At 40.7% G+C, this 25,675-nt stretch overlaps 3 protein-coding genes across 4 annotated transcripts; 2 read left to right on the top strand and 1 right to left on the bottom strand.

Moving 5' to 3' along the window:
* Positions 1-215: 215 nt before the first annotated feature.
* On the top strand, positions 216-5,536 carry CycE (cyclin E). 2 transcript variants are annotated; one of them, XM_065484103.1, is made up of 9 exons: positions 216-332; positions 1,112-1,224; positions 2,003-2,069; positions 2,206-2,360; positions 2,534-2,820; positions 2,922-3,052; positions 3,641-4,117; positions 4,679-4,846; positions 4,905-5,536. In XM_065484103.1, exons 2-9 carry the CDS (start codon positions 1,217-1,219, stop codon positions 5,013-5,015), a joined length of 1,404 nt encoding a protein of 467 aa, XP_065340175.1. In that variant the 5' UTR covers positions 216-332; positions 1,112-1,216; the 3' UTR covers positions 5,016-5,536. The 2 variants fall into 2 exon arrangements, with proteins under 2 accessions (XP_065340175.1, XP_065340174.1); XM_065484102.1 differs by having other exon boundaries at positions 2,003-2,087.
* Positions 5,537-6,340: 804 nt separating this feature from the next.
* On the top strand, positions 6,341-11,963 carry LOC135938641 (unconventional prefoldin RPB5 interactor-like). The gene is made up of 9 exons (XM_065482432.1): positions 6,341-6,531; positions 6,618-6,873; positions 7,175-7,393; positions 7,740-7,881; positions 7,938-8,193; positions 9,356-9,576; positions 9,633-9,668; positions 9,881-10,034; positions 11,574-11,963. The coding sequence occupies exons 1-9, from the start codon at positions 6,457-6,459 to the stop codon at positions 11,781-11,783; spliced, it is 1,569 nt and encodes a 522-aa protein (XP_065338504.1). The 5' UTR covers positions 6,341-6,456; the 3' UTR covers positions 11,784-11,963.
* Positions 11,953-25,414, bottom strand: Gp210 (nucleoporin 210). The gene is made up of 22 exons (XM_065482431.1): positions 25,168-25,414; positions 24,705-24,976; positions 24,150-24,493; positions 23,520-23,785; positions 23,065-23,377; positions 22,709-22,899; positions 21,221-21,716; positions 20,400-20,692; positions 20,077-20,278; positions 19,745-19,942; positions 19,161-19,544; positions 18,073-18,499; positions 17,515-17,702; positions 17,167-17,406; positions 16,649-17,018; positions 15,945-16,070; positions 15,299-15,657; positions 14,066-14,219; positions 13,839-14,006; positions 13,730-13,786; positions 13,433-13,507; positions 11,953-12,468 (listed from the first exon to the last, which is right to left on the bottom strand). The coding sequence occupies exons 1-22, from the start codon at positions 25,317-25,319 to the stop codon at positions 12,389-12,391; spliced, it is 5,355 nt and encodes a 1,784-aa protein (XP_065338503.1). The 5' UTR covers positions 25,320-25,414; the 3' UTR covers positions 11,953-12,388.
* Between the last annotated feature and the right edge of the window lie 261 nt (positions 25,415-25,675).

Genomic DNA, 25,675 nt, shown 5'->3' with positions numbered 1-25,675 from the left:
ATTCTGCTTAAATTAATTTCCACTTAGCGCACGTTTTCGCGAGTGCGGGTCGAAAAATATTGGCAAGAAGGCCGCAAAAGTTGATTTAACTTTCAAACTTGGTCTGGAAAGCCCGCGTAAACGAGCCAATGAGAGCGCGTGACGTCAGAGTTCCGTTACCCCTCTGCTATTGTCGCGCGCTAACATATGATTTTCGTCATGAGCAGGAGACCAGCCGTCGCCTTCCAGTCGCTAGTCGATCTCACAGCCGTGTATCAGTAGGAGCGGCAGTGTGTGTTTCCCGCCGGATTTGTACCTTAATCTACCCATCCTTAGGCCACGAACAGTCGCAGGTAGGCCCGCAGGATCAGTCCTGGCCCTAAAGTAACTCTTTGGGTACCCTTCCGCGCGATTTCGGCTCGGATATCGGTCAGATGGGGCCGGTTTTGTGCCGAAATGTGCAGCCGCCATTCCCGCCTAAGTCGCGCTTCACCTGGCCCGCCTCCTTTCACGTTTTGGCCACTTTCCTCCCGATTTCTGACTGGGACCGGGCCCACCAAGCCCCCAAATAGTTTCCCAAGGCTCTAAGGGGGCAGATGGGCTGTGTCTGGCCGCGATTTTCCGCCGATGGTCAGAAAATGAGACTCGTCATGTTGGCATCCGCACAACTTGGCGCGCTCCAGGTAGCTTCTTTTCGAGGCCCACCTCAGGCCCGTTCCGGCCCGATTTACCGGCCCACAGCCCGCACGCATGTTGAATACGAACCGAGGGTCGCGTTTCTGGGCCGTTCGGACCCAGTCGGGCCCCCGGATGTGGGCAGAGCGGCGATGAAAGTGTCGTATAAATACATCTCGGTCCTCCATTTTGGACACAAAAGGGTGGCGTCACAGGTCATGTCGCACTCGGATTGCGAAAATCACGCCTAATCGTAATAATTGGTCATTAATGACGATTTGAATTCTTATAAACAGTTCACGAAGCCAATCCAAGTGAATTTCGGGCCGAATTCGTCCTGATTTTTCCCAACTCAGTGCCCTCTCCCTAGGGGTTCAAGAACCTCCTCTGATTTTTTTCGAGTCGAATTCCTATTTTATGGGAGTGTAAATGCTTAAATTTCTTCTTTTCTTTCCAGCGTGCTGAGTGGAGGTGCACTTTTCGGCAACTTTCGGAGCCCTGACTCCGAAAGGAATTCCCTTTCGACATCAACTCTTTCGTACAACAACCAGAGACAGAAAAAATGCCAGGGTAAGTCACAACATTAATTATTTGTTCTACATTTTGGATATTTAACATGTTCATAATCTCGGAAATCTTGGATTACGCCTCGGGTATTAATTAACTATTGGACCTTGACCGCTGCTCCTGTGTACGATTTTAATTCGATGATAAGAATTTAATTCGAATAGGCCAATGAGAAATTAGGCTTGATTTTGTTGCTTAATTGATTGATCACTATGAAAACTGCTCAAATTGTTGAAACGTACACTCCGGCCGAGACGAAATTTCGGAAAAAAATTTCCGACGCTATCAAAATATTTGCCAAGCGAAAAGCGAGGGATTTTTATTACACAACCGCAGCAGCGCTCTCTTGAGGTAGTGACATCTAACAACCGACGACGGTTAAAACCAGTGAAAAACTGCAATCATTGCGCAAAATTCGCGGTTTAACCGGTTTTATTTGGCATTATACCGATTTTCAGGTCAGATTTAACCGAAACAAACCAGGTTTTTTTCACTTCCACTGTTGCGCCGGTGATTACTAATCGAGCGGTGCTCGATTTTCACTTTCTGTCCGTGGGTCATCGCGAATGCGGGAAAACTAGCATCGTCCGTGTTAGCTGGTGTCGGCGTGACGTGTTACAAATTTGGCTTTCCGCTTGAGAATGTGAAGGTCATTTCTTAATCTTTTGGCGGTCATCTTGTTCTGATGAAATTTTTTTTCAATAAAATTTCGCATCCACAAAATTAAAATAAACTAAAATTTTAAATATTTGGAATTAATTTTTTTCCCTTTATTTTTCAGAAAACAGGCTGATATTCCTTCCATGTTTGACAAGATGAACAGGAAAAGAAAACTGTCTACGAAAGAGGTGAGTCTACTTTTAATTGTAAGTAATTTAAAAAAAATTAATTTCAATTTTTACGTTTAATTTTATCTGGGCTTGTTTGCCAAATTAAAAACTGTACGAGGTTCTCAAATAATTAAATTTCTCACTCGTTGTGCAGCCATCTTCACCTCCGTCGGCTGCCGCTAAACGCCGGCACAGCGATAGGGGGTTGAAAAGTCCAGAAAGGGAGTTGAAAAGTCCAGAACCGAAACCTAGTCCAAGAAGAAGTCTGCGCAACAGATCCATGGTTGAGATCCGTGGTCTATTAGATGAGTAAGTTGTATCGCCTTTTGCTTCACGAATTAAAAAATATATATATATAAATTAATTGCAAATTGAATGATGGTGTTTCTACCTGTTATTTAAAATTAATCCTATATTTTTTTACCCCTTAATTTTTTGAATTGTTGAAACCCATGTCTACAACCTTTGATTTTTTTGTTTAGACAAAAAATTAGTCCGCTGCCGAAGTTTTCATGGGGCGATCACCAGACAGTGTGGTGGAACTCTATGTTGGTGCCCGACCTGAAAAACAAGGAAGAGCGTGGCTCACAGATTTTCGAAAAGAACCCGGAGATTCTGCCCAAGATGCGTTCCATACTGCTCGACTGGCTGATCGAGGTGGCGGCGGTCTACAAGCTTCGTCGCGAGACCTACTACCTCGCGCAGGACTACGTTGACAGAGTTCTTTATCTTTCAGGAGATCTCCCAAAAAATGAACTTCAACTTCTAGGTGAGCTTGATTGTTCAATTGAACTTACTGTGTAAACATGAAACTAATGTTATCTCTTATTAACAACTTTTTAACCATGGTGCAATTTATTTATTTTTCAGGAATAACTTGTATGTTCATCGCTTGTAAGGCGAATGAAATTTATCCGCCGAATGTGAGTGATCTGGCCTACGTGACTGACGGTGCGTGCACTGAAGAGGCCATCATCGACCACGAGTCACACGTTCTCAGGGTAAGCTTCCCTGTTGTAATACATATTCAAAACCATTGAATGGAAGTAGATGAGCATGATTATTTTCTCTTATGTTCTGTCAAGGCTCAACTTTAACCAACTAGGACATGACCGAGGAAACCTTTTTGAGTCTTAAAAATATTGATAAAGCTTTTTTCAGGGGGTTTCTGCAATTTTTGCCTTTTTCCAAAACATTATGCCACCTGCATTTTTATTAAAAATAAAACATTCTCATGGTAGACGACCAAAATTTTCCTAAATCAGTTTAAAATCCACTGATGTTATCAAAAGACCAAAAAATATAACAAACCGTAATTTTCCAAATTATTTGCAATTTTTGGCACAAAATGTGACATTTTTCGATGTTGAAAAAAATTCAGAAAAATATGTAAAACCTAAAACTGGTGTTTTTCCAGCTTCTTTTTTGCGCAAATAACCAGTAATTTATTTTTGTGAAATTGGTGAACCCTGGTAAGCTGTAAGCAGAGCTGAGCCATGCTAAAAAAATTAATATCAAATTTTCTGTCATGATTTTAATCTGCTGTAACCCACATATTGATTATTTTCTCCGATTTGTTGTCATTTCAGATTTTAGACTGGAAAGTGTTCATTTTCACGCCTACCGACTGGTTGAGTCTGTTTCTGCAGAACTCGTGTCGGCTGGCAGCTCCGGAATCTAGGCACAAGTTCGAGATGCCGCACTTTCCACCGGCGGCGCTAGCGATGGTTGCGACCTTGCTAGACCTGGCCACTCTTGACGGCGGCTGCCTCAATTACTCGTACTCTGTGTTGGCCGCGACCGCGTTCACATTAGTGTACGGCCGAAACTTAACCTTGGAGATCACTGGCTTGAATTGGTCTGACCTGACCGAGTGCGCCTTGTGGATGGCTAAGTTCGCGGTCGCGCTGCACGTCAAGGGCCTCGTGCCCGTAGTCGGCACGTCTCGCTACTTGAGCGAATTGCCCGCCCCGCCCGCTCCGCCCGTGCTCGCTTTCACCACCGCTCCTCAGGACAACAAAGACCCGGATCTCCTCCAGGCCCACAGAACCACCATGGATCTGCTGGTGAGATTTTTATTCTAAATTTTTGTTGAAAAAGTCGTAAAAAATCCTTGGCAATCAGTTGGGTCGTATTTCAGGAAACCAAATTTTTTTAAGTTACAGATTTATTGCTGAAATCACAGAGATTCGCGTAGTGTATTAAGCCTGGGATTTTGTTATTAAAAATACAACTTTTTTGTGCGTGACACTGAATAATTTGGCGTCAAAACAGCCAAAATCGGCAGCTGGAGATGGGAGCGTAACCTAGGGAATATAATATGGCGGCGTGGACAGGGCTCGCTGCTTGTAGTCCGCCACCATGTTGTATTCCCTTGGTTACGCCCCCCTCCGATTTCGGCTGTTAAGATGCTGAACACTTCGGTTTCATCTAGAATTTTTGTAATGTCAAAAACCTGGTCAAAAGAAAACATCCCTATTGAGTCACGTGACTGCTGGAACTGTGTTTAGCTTTCTTTCCAACGAAAATACCATTTAAATTCCGTTTGGTCCCAGTGTCCGCAATTTTCCGTGGTTTTGGCTTATAAATTAAATTAATAATTGAGCAAACCAACGATTTTTCTCCAGAACTTGGCGCAACAGATTGATATCCACGCCTTGAATGCCATGATTGATATGGATTGGGCAAAGGATGCGCCCAAGCTGCTAGAAGCATCGCCAGAGAAGGTGCTGAAACTCACGAAGACTCCCATTGGCAAACAACTCGAGAAGACACCCATGGGCAAACACCTCGAGGTAAATATTCCTCGTCAATGCTCTCAATCAAAACTAATTTAATATTTTCTTGTAACAGGAGACTGCGTGCCTGGAGATGGCTCCTATGAAGAGTGTGGCCGTGAAGAGCACCGCGTCTCCGAGCTTCAATCCAAAGGAATTGTTCCAGTCTGAAGACGGACCAAAGTAATCGACTGAGCTACTGACCAGGATAAACCTTTTAATAAAATATTGGTTTCCTTACTTTAATCAACCCAGACAAATGTAAATGTAAATGTGATCGCACTGATTTTGAGGTTTTTAAGAGTTTGATGTGTTTATTTGCTTCAAATGTCGTGTACAGTGATCGTAAGAATGATATTTGTATGAAGAATACAGTTTTAAATGCTTCCTGTACCGAGGGATACAAAAATGAACGTCACCGGTGGGGACTGAATTTTTAGCCTCTTGTGTTTGAATAAATGATCACACTGATGAAACCAAAATTTGTACGAGACTTTGTATCAAATTCTCTGTAAAATATTACATATCCAGATATATCGTGTTTTTATGTGTTGCTTTATGATACGTCTTAACGTGGCTACGCTAAACTCATTTAACTTTCCAGGTTAACCCTTATATTCAAACGAGTTTCGCGCATTTCAATTGTAAATTCGGTAAATTTCATGTGATGTGACTCGCTTTGTAAGAGGAAATAAAATAATAAATTCCCAAAAACCGATGATATTTTATAAAACGCTCAATCATAAATTCTGAAAATAGTAATTGGTAAATTATACTGAATTTTGGGAATTTTGATCAAGTTTTATTTTTTAAATTAAAATATAAGATTAAGGGCAAAAATGTTCAAATATTTGTCAGATTGGGAGAGAAGATGGGCAGAATTAGAAGTTCAAAAATATAATTTCGGGCTGAGTCTCGTAATATTAAATTTAGTAAAAGTCGCTAAGTGGGCAAAAAATTCTTGGGTTTTCATCCAAGTAAAAGACTTTCAAACAGATAAATCGATTAAATTATGATTTTAGCAATTATTAAGAATCGGCACAGCGCGAACTACATTTTTCGCTCACTAGTCAGACATGGTAGCGAATGGGTTACCGTGAATCCTGCGGCCAGTTGTTTTTCTTCTCGGTCTTCTGCCTTCCTGGTGATCTCTCTTCCCCCTCCACTCGCAGCGACAGAGGCAAACAGCGTACGTAAGGTCTGCGCTTTTTTGGTTTTTCTCGCTACTCCAGCTGGCTGGATCACGCCTCTGATTGGCTGGCTGAATAAAGAAAAGAACGCAAACGGATAGGAATCTGAATTCTGAATCTAATCTAATTCCTAATTTTTGCGTGTTAGCATCAAATTAATGGCGTTAATAATGTATTTTTGATGTTTAATTATCTTCAATTGACGCTATACACACGAACCATTCCCTTTTATGAGCACCAACCGATTTTCCCGAAAATTCTTTCGCGCCATTTCTCCACGCAGGCGCCTCTTGCACCCTCTGTCGAGCCAAACTCTGCACTAGCGCGGATTGTTTTGTTGATTTTCGCCGATTTGCAGCTGACCGTCGAAAGCACCATGCGTCCTCATCCGCTACTCTGATAATTCACCTAAATTCACGAACGGAACATCGCAGAAAAATGGAAGATTCGCAGATTTTCAAAGGCGTGCTTGACGGCGACAAGGAATTCTTGTTCTCCTCTCGCGTCGAGGAGGTGCGCGTCAGACCTCACTCAGAGAATCCTTCTCGTCAGAGTCAATTATATTTTTTGCAATACTGTAATTTTCTGTTGCATCGCAGGACCTGGCCGAGGTCAAGCGGGAGTTGAAGCGGCTCGAGGGCGAAATCGAGAAGTACGAGCGGCTGATCGCAACCCTGGATTTGCTTCCGAGGGAGTTGTCGTGGTCGCTGCCGCACATCGCGCTCACCAAGCACGCCCTGCTGCCCAACGCGGAGCTGACCAACACCAACGAGGTCACCGTCCACATCGGCGACAACTGGTTCACCAAATGCTCGGCTCACCACGCTAAGAGCATCTGCACCCGCAGACAAAACCGTAAGAGAGGAAAATTAATCGGAAGTATATGTACAAAGAGCAGGATTCATTTCAAAATTTTAGGGGTTTTTTATGAGCATTAAATAAATATTACGTATTAATACGTCTTTTTGCGTAAGTAGCAAATTAACAGAGTGTACACATGAATCCTGTTTCTTGTTAAATAAATTAAATGAGTCCATTTTTAACTGTAATAAATTTGGTTATCATTTTTCCAACTAAGTGTAAAATTTAAGTTGCACATTTAAATTATAGAAGATGCTCAAGTCGTTTGATTTAATATAATTTCATGATTATCCAGGATGTCGAGAAACGATTTCCACGCTGAAAAAACGAGAGAAAATGCTGCGTTCGTACCAAAAGGTGTTGTCCAGTAAAGGCAGAATTGCGGGTGGCCGCGAGACCGTGTCTTCGGACGAAGAGGTAGTGGAGGAGGAGGATGAGGATTGTCTTACAGAGGCGTTTTCCGGACACGACATTCAGGAGTACGTCACCAACGAGCAGTATTTGGCTGATAAAGGTAAACTGTTACACTTCATAGGAATAAGAAATTAAGTTATTTTTTGCCCTTGAAGCTTTATACCGATTTTGGTTTTAATTTTATTTAAGATTGGGGATCAAGAGAGTCATTTTCTAGGAGCATGTTTGGTGTTCTTTTAAATCTCTTTAATTTTTTCGTTTCAGAGTACCATAAATTAATTAACTTTTAAACAATTTTGAATTTTCGCAGTTTTTTTAAAAGTAAATAACTTGAAAATTTAGTTATTTATTATGCTGGCTGGATTAAAATTTTTGCAACGGATAATTTATTACTTCTTCAATATTTTTAAATTTTGATTATCACTTCAAACTGGTTCAAATTCCAGAAATCCACCGACAAAAGGTGAAAGAACACTACAGAAGAAAAAGGGAACAGCGGGAAAGGGAAGAAACTGAATCACAAAAGAAAGAAACCTCGGCAGAAGATATAATGCAGCGGCTAGAAGAGCTGGAATTGGAGGAAGAAATGTAACCAAATCCTGAGTAACTAAATTCCAATTAAATAATAATCAATCTTCAAAAAGGTCCGGGGAGCTTCGAACGATGGACAGGTCTGAGCGGAGCAGTGCGCCGGCCAGAGAAATTCCGCCAGCAAAGAAGAAAAAGAAAGGCGGAGTGAAGTTTGCCGAGGACGCCGCCGAGCCCAAAGAGGAAAAGAAGGAGGCTCCCAAGGAGGAGAAGGAGGAGCGGCGGAAGGTCAAGCTGGGCTGGATGTGGAACGACGGCGCCTCCAACTCCGGCAGTTCAGATGAAGACAGCTCCACCGAGCCGCAAAATAAGGTCAGAATACAGTTAATTTCAAAATTAACTGGAGGTCTCAACTAACCGCCAGTGAAAAAAGGGTTAAAAATTAAACAGTGCAGGAGAAAAAATGTTTTTTGGCCCTACGGGCCATTAAACACTATCAAACTTCATGTTTAAAGTATTGTCAGCCATGCCAGCCGCCAGGAAAAAAATCCACTAAGCCGGTCCCGCCAGCCTCCGCTTTAAATCTCACGGCTGAGGCCTCTAGAATTTGCTGCAGAACAAAATTGATGAAATTATAAACAACTGAATAATCGTTAAAAGTGTAATATTTTAGGTTAAATGATTCTTTTTAATCTGTTTTGAGTACTACCGGCTTAATTTTAACAAAAATAATACGCATGCATTAAATTCCTCCTGCTCAAACCGTTATTTTAAGTCATTCTAAAATAGTATCAAATAATAAAAGTGGTATCAAAACTGCGAATTTACAAATTTTTCTTTAAAAAACAAAATTTGTATGCTCTTAAAATTGTAATTACAACAGCCAACTAATGCCACGTGGTATGGAAAATAATTAAAAGCTGGTAAATTCCAAACTAGCTCTCAACAAGCCTAATCAAATGAATTTAAGGGCCATTTTTATTTTTTATTTTTTACAAGACTTTAAAAACCCAGAAATATTTTTTAAAAATCTAGAGATCCTAAAAAGTTAACTTTTGTTAAAATTTATTTAAGATTTATTTTTGCTTTCGTTTTTGAGAAACTCATCTATTTTTAAAATTGAAATTACGGTTTATTTCGTTTTTTGCAAATATATTGCCACCGCCAAATCTCGGCTCGTTATTACCAGAATTTAAAAAATTGCACACTCATAGACCAGTCTTGACCTTCCCTTTTGAACTGGTCACCTCTCAACCCTTTCAAACCCTTTTAGAGAAAATATTAAAGTAAATTCTGAAACGGTAGAATCTTTTTTCTGAGTTTATCAAAATAGCATAATTATGGCCTGGGTTTAAAACATTTTAAGTGATAAAGATCGTTTTCTGCTATTGAAATTGTAATCTTTTTTCGGTTTTTAATTCAGCTTAGTTAAATTTACAAGCAGTTTCAACTTTGGTAACTCTCTACTTAAGATTTATAATTTTTTATTATTAAGTTTGAACCATTTTTAAATATTTCCATATTTATTTTTCAGACTGAAGCAGCCAGTAGTTCTCCGCCGAGAAGGCTTTCGTTTGCTCAGCACCTGGAGACCGGCAGCGACGAGACGTCGGTGATCGAGTTCTGCCACACGCCTGTCGAGCCCTTACCTAGCGCAGCGCCGGCCTCCGCGAAAGCCGCGGTTGCCGAGCTCAAGTCGCCCTCGGACATCTACTCAACCTTTCAGGAAATGTTCGCGGCCGCCGCCCCACCAAAGTAAAAAATTATAACATTTATCTATCCTTAAATTTATAATTTTATTTGGATTTAAGTGAATTGTACGTCGAGCAGGGGAGTTTCCGCAGAAGTTAAGGCGTTTTCTTCAGTTAAACTCGATGATTTCATTTGATAAAGCTTTAATCGTAGCGTAGACAGAATAACTGAGGCTGAAAATTACTAATTAGCTGACGAAATTAATTAAATAAGCTCAAATCGGTCTGAATAAGTAACCTATGCTTGAGTAATTTAACTTATTATCACCAATTGGTTTAAAATTAACATAACATTTTGCCTGGTTTAGGTCTATCCTGAAGCAGCCGACGAAGGAAGTGGACAGTTCCGAGCAGTGGCCGACGCTTTCATATCCTTTTTCCTACATTCAGGGCGACCTGCCGAGCAGCGACAGTGACTACGAGCAAGAAGCCACTGAAAGCGAGCCTGTGGAACGGCCGGAGGTATGGAAACAAATAAATAAATTAGATAATCTCTCAGTTTCGAGCAGAATTAAATTAAATTTTCAGGAAATTAATTGAGTAGGGCTAATTTAAATGCTACATTTCTCTAAATTTAGCAGAAAATTGTCATCAAATTTTTAAATCGAAATTTCCAGAATAGATTTATAAAAAATCTTTTCCTTGCTCTCGTTTTTAGCCGTCGACATAGTTTTTATTTGATTTTTCGTTTCAATTGTTTGTTATAATTTAAACGAAAAAATCTCATGTTGATAATAATGACAAAATTATGGCCAGATTTTGTTGGGTTTTAGACACAATTGCTCATATTTTTGGCCAATTCGTCCTACTTGGTATTTCCTGATTGCTTTTTTTTTAAATTCCAATTTTTTTTTGCCGAGTTTTTAGTTACTGATACAAACCTATTTCCATTGTTTTCAAGAATGACGCTATAAGTGACACTATTCTGTTTATTGGGGTTTGTTTATTGGCTTACTCAGATATAAATCTCATGAATAGAAAAACTCTGAAAATAAACATGTTTGTTGTAATTAAAAAAAAATGGACTCAGAAATATCATTTTCAAATTTATTTATTTTTTCTAATTAATTATTAAAAAAGCAAAATTCCCCTTTATCCAAACTTATAGTTCCAATATTTAAAGAGATTATTTTTTTTATCTGATTTTTGGAATGATTAAAATGAGATAAAAATGGATTAGAATAAAATTAGGCATTTAATTTAAAAAAATTATATAAGAAAATTACCAAAACATATAACTATGGTTGTTTTTTGGCAAATTCGTTTGGCAAACGTTTTGCATTTGAAGCTGTTAATTTGCTCAAGATTTCTTTAAAAAAACTATAATCTATTTAGAGAAGGATCGCTGGGATTGTAAAATTGGATAAAGTGTCTTTAAGAAGCCTAAAATTTAAACAGGTTATTTAAAGCACTAATTTGCTTATTTTAAAGAAATTAAAATTTAGGAAATATCAGTACAAGTTCATAATTCATTTCCTTTTCATTTCATTTTTCTAAAAAGAGGTTCACGTACAAACTTACACATAAACTCGAAAAGAAATAAAATTATTTCACTTTTCTAGATAATATCGATTTATTTGATATTTTTCTAATAATAAATTAATATTCTTGAGACTGAAGATGAGCATTATAGTCAAGTTTTCTTCTAGCTAACAAATTTTTGGGGATAATCTCATCAATATCATCTCAATAACAAATTTTAATTGGAAAAAAATGCAGATTTCGCTCCGAAAATTTTACTATTATCACCTTATAAACGTAATTTAATAATTTAAATTAATTTCTGAGAAATTAGTTACTTTTGATGTGCTAGAAATTAAATTATATCTACTATAGAAACAGCTTAAAATAAAATAAAATCAAAGCCCAAAATTATTTAGATACCGTTTTATTGGCCTTGGTGTTCACCCAAGTTGAAAAAAATATTAAAAACTATTTTAATTTATCACAAATTAGAGTTATAATAAGGTCTTTAACAAATTTCTGGCTCTGTGATTGCAGGTGTTTGGTGACGTAGTGGAAAAAATTCCCGTTCCCGTTGTTGCGAAAGTGGAAGAGGAGAAAAAAGAGGCAGCAGTAACAAAGACCAAAGCAGCGACGAAAAAAGTGGGATTCGCGAGTGCGGAAGAGGCTGCGCCCGCGGCCGCTGCCCCGAGTGCCAAGCCGACCAAGAAAATGAGCCGATTCAAGTCGTCGCGGATGAAGAAATGAATTGCTGGCCCCGCATGCTGTGATAACAATAACTACTGTTGAACGTCTCATCTTTTTCATGTGTCCTTTACTGTTCTTGGAAGCTCCGAGAAGTCCTCAATTTTCGATTTTCTACGAATTAAGTGTCAAGTAAACGATATAACAAATACGAAATAAAAACGCTGGTCAGTTTATCAATGAGTGAACGAGTTTCTTTTCGCTTTATTTATTCTTGGCAGATTTGTTCGTACAAAAATGATGATAACAGCTCCTTAAGTACAATCGACGACTTCTTCTTAACGACTAACACATCATGGCGTTATCACAGCTCCACTTTTGTAGTATTAAAATTATGTCCCTGGTTCGGTTGCTAATTCACAATCAATATTCAAAGTTGGTACTAGTGGAGATGCAATAGGAACGTATTTTATTTTTTCGCTACGAAAATCAAAAAATGCGATGAGCAGATGAGGAAATAAAAACATGAACAAAAAAAAAATCGCCACACAATTATGGCACGACTCTGAAGCAAGGTGGGTGTCTCTTAAAACTATCACTTCTTTGTCAATGAGCGAGTCCGCAAAGCAAAGGCCACTTTTCGAGCACAACCGTTGCCTCTCACGTGATCAACGCCGGCCTGGAGTGCTGTTCCACGTCGTGTCCAGCGTCTGGTTGCCGTACACGTTGCCCGTGTATGCGTACTGACCTAAAATCAAAATGAGAATAAATTTAGCTGTACAAATATTGCAATTTTAATGCCAATATAAAAAAACGCAAGTTATTGAAAAATTTGAATTACAAAAAGCTATTATTTTTTCGTCAATATCTTGCATTGAAGTTTGTGGTATTTAGTTAGTTATTTCAACCATGAGGTCGACTTGAGCTATGATTGAAAATAATGTCTAGCGGAAATTGAGGGCAAGATATGCATTTTACAAACTAGACAATTTTTCCACCACTAAAATTTTTATTTGGGGGAAAAATCGACATTTTGATAGGTAAAAAACGATTAGAACCAATGTTGAAACAATACAATCCTCTTTTAAAGCCTGATTTTCATTGAAGAAAATAAAAGAAGACAATTTAATTATTAAACATGATCTGAAAAATTTTTAATTACGCTGATTGCGCGCTTATTCTAGAGGGTAAAAAATTCAATGGATTTAATAGAGGCATTTTTTAATGTAGAGATAAAAATTATCGATTTTACAGATAATTAAATATTTTTAATGAATTTTACAATTTTCTAATATTTTATTTATCTTTACACCTATCTCACTGACGATAAAATAGTTAAAACCATAAAAAGTCAAAATTTCTTTGCACAAAATCAAAATCAGATTAAATTATAGCTTGCATTGACACAGGGAGAGCTGTAATCAGGGTTGCAAAAACCAGTATTTTGTAATACAGAGTAGTGGTACATTTTCAATTGGGTAAAATGGAAAAAAATCACTACTGCGCATGAAATTTTGGTTCAAAATCGACAAATTTAGTGGTTAAAATCAGTAGAGAAAAAAATCAGGCGGTAAGCAAACTCAACCCTGGCCATTTTTATTTAGAGCGTCTAATTTTAATATAAAAACCTCACTTTTGAGTAAGAAGTGTATTTGATGAGAAGAATTTTTAGGATTGAGAGAAGGAAGACATATTTTGCGTTTTGAACTTACCAGGGGTCAGTGGAGATTGGAAGGATGCGTTGCCGTTTGACGACGATGTGCTGCGGGACAGGAATGGAGAGTTGCCTGCAACACAAAAAACATCAGTTAAAAGAAATTCTTAACAAGAAAACTGCAAAAAAATATTAAAATTGAATAGCAATTCCCGAAACATCTCAAAAAGATTTTAAGTTTTAAAAATAACAATTTATGCATTTTGCAAGAAAAAACTTTTTAAAAGCTGAATTTTTGTCTTAATTGAATTAAATTATACTTTCCTAAGCAGAAAATTATCAAAAAAAAACTTACTTTGTCCCTGGTCCGGAACTGGCACGTAGCCTCTGTAGCTGTTGTTGGCGAAGTAGACTGAAAAACATCAATTTCAAGAACTGAAACGTCAATCTGAAAAGACACTCACGATTTGAGATGGCCGCTATCATGATGATCACGCTGAGGGTGCCGACGATCTCGGTGCGGTAGTAGTAAATGCCGTCCCAGAAGCTGGGCAGCACAGACAACTTGCTTGGGCAGGAGGGCGGGTCCGCGTTCGAACTATCCAACGCAACTGGCAGGGCTAAGTTTTGTCCTGGAGGCAGAGATGCATTTTATTTGTTATGCTAAATTATTAACTCGAATTCACCGCACCTGTGACGGGGGAGTGGATTTTAAGCAGAATTTGTCCATATGCTCGATTGGAGCTCACGGCCCAGAAGGCTTCCGTGAGCTGCGCTGTATAGGCGATTGTGTCTGGCGACAATTGTCGAGGATACCCTATCTCCACCTCTGGAACCGGCTCAATCTGCAAACAATATAAAATTAGTATTATTATATAAACAGTTAGTTGAATTTATTAATAAATCAGGGTTGCAAAAAACAAGCATTTTTTATAAAATTTAATGCAGTGATAGACAAGGTTTTTTTTTATTTCTACCAATTGCTTTTAAGCAATATTTCCAACTTAGTTTCCAATAATTTTCTAATTATTTGCTCCTAACCTCGACTTAACATATTGTTAGAGATAAATCGAGAAAAAATCTGAACACATTAGAGGAAATTTGGACCACTCCGATCGAAAATTTTAGATTTGCATAGAAAAATTCATTTCTTTACATTTCTTGCGCTAAAAATTGAGCGGTAAAAACCAGTGATGAATAAAAACGGGTGGTAAGCAAATAATGCAACCCAAAAATAAGAGAAATAGGAGATTTAAAAATATCAGTTACGAATTTTTAATAAAGTAAATTTTTATTCTCTTATAATTAAATTCGTTTGAAATAAAAAAATAATAATTCAGGGTCAAAAGGCGGCGAAAAATTAATTTTAGATTAAAACCTGGCGCGATCAAAGGCAAATTTTTGAAAATTGCCTTTTTTGCCTCACAATTACATAGAAATTAGAAGAAAATGAGCAATAAAAGGTCATCAAAAGATTAAAATAATTTAAATGTAATTATATTTGGAGACTTTTCTCAACAGTTAAGCAATATTTTGGCAATGCATCAAATTGTGAAAACAGTTTTAAACTCAGGGGCATAAAATTTAATATTTTCCCAATAATTTACAATTAAAATTGAGACGCCTCCACTATACTGTAACTCAAAGTGGAAAGAAAATCCATGAATTTTATTCCTAAACAGATTTCAAAACGAAACTTTATTCTCTCGATGAAAATTTAGCATCTTTTGCCTTTCTTGAAACACCAAAAATCGTTCTTAGGAGCGAGCTTAGAATAAACGGTGTTCTACTTGATTACTTGAAGCAATTTCAAAGCATTATTAATCCAGAAAATAATAAAATAACCCGACGGTTCAGCGAAATTTACAAGAAATAGATCGAACGAAAATCAGCATTGAGGAAAATAAGAGAGCTCCTCTCCTACCTTGATCTTGGCGAGTGCCTGGCTAGGTCCCTTGATGACGAGTTCTGCGGTTTGGGAAAAGAACATGAGCTCGTTGGCGTTGATGTCGACCGGGCTGAAGAAGGTGACGGCGAGCTTTTCGGTGCACTTGTTGGCGCCGACCAGACAGGCCATCAACACGACGACCTTGGAGCGCGCAGTAGACCTTGCCTTTACTTCGCACGTGTGGTAGCCGCTCCTGAAGTCGAAGCCAGGCTCGGCGGTGAGGCTGTCATCTGAAGAGCCGTCCTCCCATGCCGCCTTGCACTCGACGGCTTTACGAAGCACCCCAAGGGGTGGGGGCTCGCAAGAGCCCTCTATCAAGCTAGTCTTGCGATCGTCTGAGGGATGATTTGTTCATTAGTGAAATTGTTAGATGAAATACTTTACATGGGATATTTTTTAGAGCTAGAAGTCTTGCGATCAGAAGTAGTGAAAGGGAGATTAAAATTATGCAGCTACACTGACAAAAATAATAATTAATTTGGAACGGTTTTTAATAAAGCAGTGAGCTAAATTTTGTTTACAAACTATTTCAAGAGAAAAATATTAAAATTGGTAGCTAAAAACCGAGTTCAGTTGAACCATGTGATTTTGTTATTACATAATAAATATAATGTTTTCTTACCTTTTCTGCCCTTGATCTGGACGTGGACAACGAAAGGATTTGCGGAGCTGAATGAGGGAAACGACGGAGGTACAAACTGTACGTTTGAAGCTTCCTGAACTTGAATCTCAGCCCAAGTGCTGACTCCTGAAATAGAATAAGATAAATAAATTTGAACTCTTTAATTTATAAAACAATAATATCCAACAATTGCAAAATATCCACCAGATATTTTGGTAAGTGCCAATGAGATGAGGATTCGAACGCGCGGTAGCACCAGGGGTCCGCGTAACGGGCCCTCAAACTCGAGAAATTAAAAAAAAACACGTTTCTTGGACTAAAAAAATTAATAACTCCAGCCCTATGGCTCTGATCGGTCTTAACTAAATATGGAATTGATGCCTATTAGATTTTGCGTCGAACAGGGTGTAAATTTGATCTTCATGGGGCGCAAATTTAGTATGAAAAGTCTCTGTGTACAACTAAATTTTCAGGTAATAGTGTTTGATAAAATTAAATGTACATTATATTTATATTAAAATTTTACTAAATCCCTAAATCCAAATAAATTTCAATTCTATTTCCCATGAAAAGTGATTTAATCAACTGAAAGTTTTCCACTAATTTAAATAAAAAATATTTCCCCCTTTACCTTTTTCCAACTTTTCTTTTATAACTTTTAAATCAAAGACTCATCAAAAACAATTTAAAGAAATCTATCTAACCTTGATTTGAAGTGAAGTGAAGGTTGGCGTCTCCAGGCGCGAGGGCGGTGGCCCAGCCCGACTCAGGGTCGACGTGCAGCGATTGCTGCTCGCCCTGGGTGCTCCAGCTGCCCTTGAGGTTTGTCTTGTAGCAGACGATGTCACCCTGGCCCAGCTCAGTGGGTGTAATCACCTGGCCGACCTTGATCTTGAGGTAGGCGTGCAGGGCGCCGTCCCAGATGTCGGCCACCGCGGTGCCAGACTCGCCCAGCTGCAGCCGTCCGTTCGACATGGACAGCGTTTGCGGACGGCTCGACATCCACTCTGTGTTTCGCTCGTTTGTCGGTACAACGATCTCGCGACCGATTCCGTCGTGGTAGCTCACATTCACCTAAGAAAGTTAATAAAACTAATTAAATTTTGTTTGTTTCAGCAGTTCCACAGTGGATTTGACATTAGGGAAGTTTTCTTCAGCCGGTTTTTTGGTATTAAAAAATACCAGATTTTTTATTAATAAAAAATTCTGACTTAGGACTCACCTGGGTCTGCATTCCTCGAGCGAAGCTGCTGAACGGCGAGGAGCTCTGTGCCATGACATAGGCGACAGGCACCACGGTGACGCCCACCATGAGCTTCTGGTTGGTCTTTTGGTCAGAGACGACGATGGAGCCGCGTCCCAGTGGGCCGTGCGACGTCACCAAACCGTTTTCAGACACGGACAGCACGCCTTCGCTGCCGCACTCGAGGAAGAACTTGCCGCTCGTCGCCGCCAGCTGCACCTAAAATTGCAAGAGCAAAATATGAAGAGAGGAAAAAGGAAAACGACAAATAAAATACATAAATTCTGGTACCTTTTTGCAACAGTCTAGGAAAATATGAATGCTTACCTTTGAGAAGGGAGCGATGAGGAGCGGTGCGGCAGAGGGTGCGCCGGATGGCAGGGTCAGGCGCAGTGCTGGGATGACCTCGATCGTGATGAAGTTGGTGAACGTGTTGGGCTGTCCGTGCGGAAGCTTGAAGTCGGCCGACAGCTCCGCAGTGCCCACGTTCACCGCGTCCACGTAGCCAACGCTGTCTGAAAAATTAAAATTAAATTTAAAGAAGCGATAAAGCAACTGGTTTAAAGTGAAAAACCAGGTGGTAATAAGAAATTGCATCGATAATTTAGATACAACTTCAGAAAAATCGTAAAAATGCACAATTTGTTGTGAAACTTTGTTCATGCTCTTAATCAGTCAATTTTTCAGCATTAGATTTAATTAATTAATTAAAATCAATGGTTTTCAAAGCCTCCTTTTAATTCCATGAGTGTTCAGGACACTCGAATGTATTGAAAAGCTGGAGTTAGCTCCAATCTATGTAATCTAAATTATAGACCAGGTCACGTAACGTCCACTTCTGCTTTTAAGTCTCATTTTTAAATTCAGTAGTTAACTTATTTTTACCTGTTGATTTGATGCGGAGTCGTCCGCCGTGCTCAGACCATTGGCAGACGGCGTTGAGTGTGGCGACGACGAACGGCGAGATGATTTCGCCTGTGTCCGACTTGCCCTGCAGGTAGACGGGCATGCGGGTGCCCTGCTCGAGCACCGTGGTCGGCGCGACGATTTCCACGCCGCTCAGAGCCACGATTCTGACCCTGGCCGTGTCCTCCGAGTAGACGCTGCCGTCCGGCGCCATGGCACGCACGCTCACGCTGCCGCGGCCGATGCAACGGGCCTCCAGAAGGCCGCCGGTTGACGTGTGCAGACACGACGGCTTCTCTGGCGATTGGGAGGAGAATTCCAGCACGCCGTCTGGCACTTTTGGACCGCCTTTGGCTAAGACTTGAATCACTGAGCCGGGCACCAGGACCAGGTCGCTTGGCCAGATCTGAAAATTTTATTTCAAAGGTTTAGTTGATTATAAAAATTTGTTATCCTCTAAAAGTATGGGAGGTTTAAATATCACACCTACTAAAGCCGAAAATAGTGTTTCTTTATTTTTTTCCCCCCATTTCAACTTCCGCAAGCAATATCTCTGGTCCTGGACCAAAATTAAAAAACGACACGGGCCATCTAAATAATTTAATTACGTCTAATTTGACACCAAATTATTCCATTTCTCTAGAAAATTGAAAAATGAAGGACAAATAGGTTTTTGGAGCTCTAAAACGTGGTTTATTAAATTGCTTCCTCCGTAAGAAATTGTAGCAATTGAATATATTGAGCATTTTTACCGCATTTCATCGCACACGTAGACCTGACCAATTTTGAGATTTCCCGCGGCCATAAAAAATGAAATTACATTTTTTTCAGTTTTTTGGCCTACACCACAAATAAATTGGTTTTCTTTAAGTTAAAATTCGACAGGTTGATGGATAAAAGTCGCGAAGTCTCAAACGATTCGTCTTGACGAGCCCTTACCCTGACGACCTTTTTAAGGTACCCCAATCTGAGATCGGTCCCAGAGCCACAATTTGCCATTTTTCCATTCCAACGCCGCCAAAGCATTTTTTGCTCACTCTTATTATTAAAAAAAACTCAGTTCCTACCTTAATAGGAGGGAAGACGTGGATGGTTGCCGGCTGGCTGTGGACGTTGTCAACGACGAACTTGAGCTCAGCATCTCCGAGCCTGAGCCCAGTGACGTGGAACTTGAGGGGCGACACCTCAGACAGGACGACCTTGATGCGGCTGGCGTCCTCGGCGTGCTTGACCAGCACGGCGGCCGGCGGTGTCATCTGCCGACCGTCGGTGCCCAGCACCAGCAGACTGCCCTCGACGGTGCTGCCCTCCTGCACCTGCGACGCCATGGTGACCACAACGCTGCCGATGCCCAAAACTGTCACTTCCGCCACGGCCGCCGTGCGCGCCTGCTTGGGCAGACAACCGTCCTCGATCGACACCTGCATGCGACCTGGCTTTTTCGCTATAACCTGAAACAAAAATTGTCATTTAAACTCCTTCATAAATATCGTGAATTAATTAATTGGATTTTTAAACCAATTTTTTACAATTGGAGACAATTCCATTCATTTAATGCACTTTGCATTAATTAAAATCAAATAATTTATCTTTAAAATTAAAAATGTTATATTATTTGCTAGCCAAATTTTAATATGCAGATGTGACTTACCTCCACGGACTTCCTGGACTTTTTGTATGCGATCTCGGCCACGTCTTTCCCTTCAAGGATGCTGATCTGGTACGAGTTGGATCCTTTGGAAATCTTGATTTTGCTCGGTTTGCCAGTGTGGTTGTAGATTGTCAGGCTGGCCGGTGACACTTGAATGTCCTCCATCAGGAAAACTGAGGTCTTGGTGCTGATCCTCGCCTGAAAATTCGCCAGTTAGAAAATTCTTGAATTATTCGACAAATAATTTAACTTAATTATTTATTAATTTAATGGAGCTTTTTACATTCCTAGGGAATGAAATGTTGAATTTCTAGAATTTTTAAATTTTTTACCTTTTCAGCGTGCAAGACCACAGTGAGGGTGAGGACCTGGCTCTGTCCGAGCGGCCTGATGACGTGGTAGGAAGGAGATGGCAGCGAGATGCCGTATGTCTCGTCATGGTTTGAGGCGTCGAAAGCGGCAGACGGCAAGGGCTCGACAACGTCGCTTGGACTTGTCTCCCAATCGACTTGGAGACTCGAGATGTTGTCAAACCTAAACAATTTCATTTCTGATTTTTATCCATGATTTTACCTTCCAGAAAATAAGACATGAATTTTAAACGCTTCATAATTTTTAATTAATTTGAAATTTCAATAGAAACTAATCATCAAACCTGCGGTTTTGTTTATCAAAGGCGTTGAGCACGACGTCAAAGTCTTTGTTAATCAGCGAGACGTAGGTGCCGGCAGCGATCTCGCACGTGTCGTAGTCAGGCAGGGTCAGGCTTGGCGTCAGGGCCAGCGAGTCAGGGAAGGCGCAAACGACGGTCACGATTCCCCTGGCCGGCACGGTGGCCGAGCCGTCTTTCCCAGCGCCCAGCAGCAGGTGCAGCTCTGTAGTGCCAACACTGCTACACTGCACGCGCACCAACACGTAGTTCACGCTGCTCTTGTCCAGATCCCACACCTAGAGATGAAATTTCGTTAAAGCCACAGGAAGATGTGGTTAAAATCAGACAAAAATTGCACACACACTGCCCCCTTTGTAAGAACTGGGGTCTGATTTTTTTTTATTCTAACGCTAATTTGTGAGGAATATGATAAGTCACACCACAGTTAGAATTTAGTTAATTCTTTAACCTGATTTAAGTGATGAAATCTCACTTTGATTACCTGATAACCCCACATGTACCCCTCTAAAAGACTGGAGTTGTGACTTAAGCACCTCTTAAGTTAGTTTATTAGTAATTTATAATTATTAAGTGATCGTTATCCTTAAAAAATGTTTTTACTAATTTTCCTCAAGCTAGGACATCAAAACTTAGGACTCCAGCCCTAGAAGGGGGACTCTGTGAGTCAGAAAACCACTTCCCGATAAAAATTCTGCTCAAAATTACAAAAATTAGTTTACACCAGAACAATTCCCTGATTAACCTTTCCTAACTTCTGAAAAAAAGGATATATAATATACTAGTCCTTCACGCTGACTCAGTACCTGAGCGAGTCCCTGCTTGGTGAAGGTGAGTTTGCGGCTGAGCTCGGCCTGTCCAGCAATGGCCCTGGGTCCACCCTCAAAGACGATGTTCCTTGAACTTCCAGGCGCGAGGACAGTCAGAGCCGACTCAGGGTGCACCACCCTGAGCGGCTTGTAGAAGCTGACGCTGGCAGTGTCCTTGAGCTCGAGGATTTCACCCTCCTCGGTCTGGAAGAGCAGTGACACACTCACTGAGGTCATCACGGGCGTATCCGAGGACAAAGGAATGGTGGCGCACGACTCCGACGTGGGAAGGGGGGCTCCGTTGCGTGCTTGCTCTTGGCGGTAGACGCTACCGCCGGCCTCGACGTTGAACTTGACGTGTCTGCAGTCGGCGGCGTGCACGGGACGGCCCTTCTTGTCGCACAGCTGCAAGGTGACCGGCAGGTGCAGGGTGGTGCCCACCTCAGCCTGCGCCAAACGGCCCACGATCTTCAGGTTGCACGGCGGCAGGAACCTGATTTCAATTATTATTTCTAATTAGTGATTTCCAAAGGCAGATTTTTAAATTTTTGTCATAATTATAACTAAAATAGGTGGGGAAATTCATATTGCAGCAAAAAATGTGAAATTAACTGGGTGGTAATCCCAATTATAATTTTAAAAAAAATTAACTTGATTTGGTAATTAATTAATTTTTTACAGCAAATCCACAAATCATGAGACTTTGATTTCAAAAAGGTTCCGTTCGAATACACTTCCAGAGGACATTTTTCGAGTTAAAGGGTGAAGGTGGGGGCGGAGTGCCCAGTTTGCCATTCCCTATCTTTGCGAGTTAAATTAAAGGCAAAAAGTGGAATAAAGGCGCAAATATCTAGCAATCGATAGAAGGTGAAGAAAAACGTGTCTTGCGTTGGAATTAGGTTGATGGAGCCAATAGAAAAAAATAAGAAAAACAAATGATCTATTTTCGAAATTTAGCGCGGCCCTTGAGACCGGCAGGGGGCGGAAGGAGGCGGCGTTGGTGCCCAATCGACGCAAAATTTAACGATAAATATTTAGAGCAATGGTTGAATGCTGTTGGTGCGATACAACCGGAGATATACATTTATATAGTTGAAAAACGCGATTTTGGACATTTCGGAAATCTGTTTTTGGGGCCTGGTTCGGACCCTATGGGTCCTACGGGATTCCAACACATCTTATTCGATGCCCTTTGATGAGATCTATTAAGCCGAGTTTGAAGTTTGAAAATCATACTATTTTTCGAGTTTTTAGCAATTTTTTAGTGTTTCAACAGTTGAAAATTCGAGATTTTATATTTTTAGCTTAATTCGCTTATGGGCTCTGGATTTATTTGAACAGCCACAGTAACCAGATTGGCTTCACACGTGCAAAACAGTTTCACACATCTCATTACGTCAATCCTGACATTTTTTACTTATTTGTTGGAACAAAAATTAGATAAAAATAATTCCAGAGTTCAATATTCCAAGAAAAAATACTAACCTGATTTGGGCGAAGGCGACGTTGGAGGGGTCCTTGTCAAGGGCAACCGAGATGTTGGAGGCGCCCTGTTCGGAGGTGCGGGTCGTAACCACACCTTCCTGGTCTACGGTCGCGTAACGAAGGGTTCTGCTTTGCCAAACAAAAGCCGCAGCGCTGTTGTCACCAGTTCTGGCAGAGACTTGCAGCTTGATCTATTTAATATTAATAATTTTAGTTGCTACCATATTACACTATATTTTCCCTTATCTAGAAATTTATTTTACCCTTTTTTACATTTTGAAATGTAAATATTTGTCTAGTTTTCAGTTTAAAAACTTCCTTGCGACTAAAATGATACTAAATGTGAATCAACTTACCTCGTAGGACTGTGGTACATTTGACCAGGGCAGGTAGGTGACTTCAGGCACGACAGTGACCTGCTCATTGATGATGAGCTGCTTCTGGGCTGTCAAAGGGAACTGAGAGCTTGGCAGGCGGGCCGTAACCGGCACAGAACCAATCTGCAGAGCCTTTCCGAACTGAGCGCTGGCCAGTTTCCTGTCATTCGAGAAGAACTCGGAGTCCACGTTGATATCAATCACGAGACCCTCGCCAATGTGGAAGACGTGGCGGTTTGAGTCCAGAATGCTCACGTGCAGCTCGTAGTTTCGCCCGGCAATCAGGTAGGAACTGAAATTTTAAACAAAAACATTACTTTTTTTAGTCAACTTAGAGGTAAATTCATTGGCTGCACAGAGAGATGCCGTTTTGTCTTAAATCTTAATTTTATTTTTGTGAACAAAAACGATCAACGATTTTTCAGATAACAAACCTCTTATGGGGTAGGATTTCGATGTCAAGGGCAGCAGGGTTGGCGACGCGCAACGTGGCTGAGGTGGTGCGTGCCTCCTCCTCATCGACGGCGTTCAGGTCTCGCAATAGGACTCGGGTTTTGCCAACTTTGAGTGCCTCCACGATCACGCCGTCCGACTGCAAAGTGCCAATAGCGGCGTCTTCAACCTCCAACTGGTACTGCTCCGAAGGTAGTGGCAGCCTCTCTTGACGCCCGTGACGCACCAGCTCCAAACTGTACCGCACCTAGAATAAATTAAATCACAAAATTAATTTAAACAGATGTATTTATTTTATTTAAAAGATGTAATTCAAATAAATGTTAAAGGGTTCAATGCACAAATGTTTGTTGATAAAAGAGAAAATTTTGTAACAAACCAAATTAAACAATGTCCACGTGAGAGTAAAAATAAATTAAATTATTGTTAGACTTCAGGCAAACAATCCGTATTTTAATCTAAAAAGGAAAACAATTGAGCCAATTCTTGCATTTTAAAATATATGACTCAAGTTAGTAACAATTCAAGCGATTAGGTTTGTTTTAAGAACAAAATAAAATATTATTTTAGTACAGACAAAACAGCCAATTTTGAATGTTTTATAACAATACCTTTGTATTAGGCATGAGCAGGGTGTCAAGGGGGTCGAGCAGCAGGTTCGCGACGACGGCGAGCACGACCGAGGGCGCTGGGCGCACATTCTGGTACTGCGGCTGCGCCAGCGAGACAGAGATCTCGGCCTGTCCGGTGCTGACGCCGTAGAGCAGGACGCGGCTGCCGTGCAGACCGATTCTCTCGATCTCTCCCAAGCTCGCGGAAGGGGTCTTGTAGTGCGAGTCTTCAAATTTGAGCACCCGAATCACCGTGGGCGCCAGACTCGAGTCCTTCACGCGTTTTGACACCGTCCGCACCTTCCACTCGAAGGCAAATCCCTCCAAGGTCGTGAATTTGTTTCCTGAAATTGGAAAATTGTCTCAGATAAACACCTGGTGGTGAAAAAACAGTTGTTGACCACTGATTTTAATTGTAAGGCTAATCTACTAAATTAAGTGAGTAAAATAATTGTTTATTTTCATATTTTGTTCCTAAATCAATTTTTTTTCAAATCTTGTCAGTTACATGTCCACTTCTAGATCATTTTTCGGCAATTTAAAATTATTTCTCACCCAAGTCATCGTAAGCCTGGACTTCAAACACCTCCGGCGCCTCCTCGATGAAGATCTCCCTGGTGGTGGTGACGATGTTGAGCGAGGCGATGGAGTCAACGATCACGTCGCACCGCAGAACCTCGCCTGAGTTGATGTCCTCTGCTATGATGATGGCCGTGTGTCTGCCGACCTCAGACGTGACGGCGCTGACCACCGCCTGCGAGGAGCAGCCCCTCGGCGGCACAGGGTCCGTCACGCTCAGCTGGATGGTCGTTGGGTTTTTGGTGCTCCTGCGGATTCAAACAGGAAAATTTAAATAAAAATGCCCCCCGCATAGAGAAGCAGCGTCTTTATTTAGAATTTTCTTTAAAAATTATTTCAAACAAAGCACTCCACGCGTCATTTCTGAAGCAGGAACGGACTTGTTCCTGCCATTACAACAGGGTATTGGCCAAATTGGCGAAATAAACCGTGTAAGTACCACTTGTAGCAGCCGCCGTCGTCCACCTGCAGGGTGAAATTGTTGGGAAACTGACTGTACAGGGGCAGCAGGACGCGCGGCTTGTTCAGCTTGGCGCCGTCCGACGAGCTGCCGAACACGATGAACGCCGCAATCACGCAGATGAGCCGCATTTTCCACTGGTTATCTAAGTTTTTTGGAACACAAAAGCCGGCTCACGATGTCAACATTCCGCCATTCTTATTTACCTACCGCCAAAACTGCCAGCAGAGCCATCTGCCACGTGCAGGAGTAAGCAAGGCCGCGAATAGGGGGTAGTAAAATGGTAGAAAGGAAAGGAGAAAAGCATTGTATCTCAAACTTTGATAATTTTTAACGTTTTAACGGTTTTAAAACTAATAAAATACTTAAATTCTTATTTTTATTTGTTTATATTTGCATTTATAGCATTCTTGCGCCTTATTCTTAAATATCTTGTTAAAGAAACCTTCTTCTCCTCATGTTTACCCCACTGATATGCCTATCCGGT

Source organism: Cloeon dipterum, chromosome 3 (genome assembly GCF_949628265.1).
Source record: "Cloeon dipterum chromosome 3, ieCloDipt1.1, whole genome shotgun sequence".
NCBI classification, from domain to species: domain Eukaryota; kingdom Metazoa; phylum Arthropoda; class Insecta; order Ephemeroptera; family Baetidae; genus Cloeon; species Cloeon dipterum.
Note: the sequence above shows the minus strand (reverse complement) of the source record. Positions and strands in the feature narration are given on the sequence as shown.

What these genes read in the sequence shown, in the direction of transcription:
- CycE (XM_065484102.1), top strand. An exon ending in AGGTGAGTCTACTTTTAATT is followed by an intron (nt 2,088 to 2,205) that starts GTAAGTAATTTA and finishes CTCGTTGTGCAG; the next exon opens with CCATCTTCACCTCCGTCGGC. An exon ending in ATCCGTGGTCTATTAGATGA is followed by an intron (nt 2,361 to 2,533) that starts GTAAGTTGTATC and finishes TTTTTTGTTTAG; the next exon opens with ACAAAAAATTAGTCCGCTGC.
- LOC135938641 (XM_065482432.1), top strand. Translation starts at nt 6,457, where the DNA reads ATGGAAGATTCGCAGATTTTCAAAGGCGTGCTTGACGGCGACAAGGAA. An exon ending in CCACCGAGCCGCAAAATAAG is followed by an intron (nt 8,194 to 9,355) that starts GTCAGAATACAG and finishes TTTATTTTTCAG; the next exon opens with ACTGAAGCAGCCAGTAGTTC. An exon ending in GCGGCCGCCGCCCCACCAAA is followed by an intron (nt 9,577 to 9,632) that starts GTAAAAAATTAT and finishes TTTGGATTTAAG; the next exon opens with TGAATTGTACGTCGAGCAGG.
- Gp210 (XM_065482431.1), bottom strand. Translation starts at nt 25,319, where the DNA reads ATGCGGCTCATCTGCGTGATTGCGGCGTTCATCGTGTTCGGCAGCTCG. An exon ending in TCACTTCACTTCAAATCAAG is followed by an intron (nt 16,071 to 16,648) that starts GTTAGATAGATT and finishes ATTCTATTTCAG; the next exon opens with GAGTCAGCACTTGGGCTGAG. An exon ending in AGTTCCGGACCAGGGACAAA is followed by an intron (nt 13,508 to 13,729) that starts GTAAGTTTTTTT and finishes TTTGTGTTGCAG; the next exon opens with GCAACTCTCCATTCCTGTCC.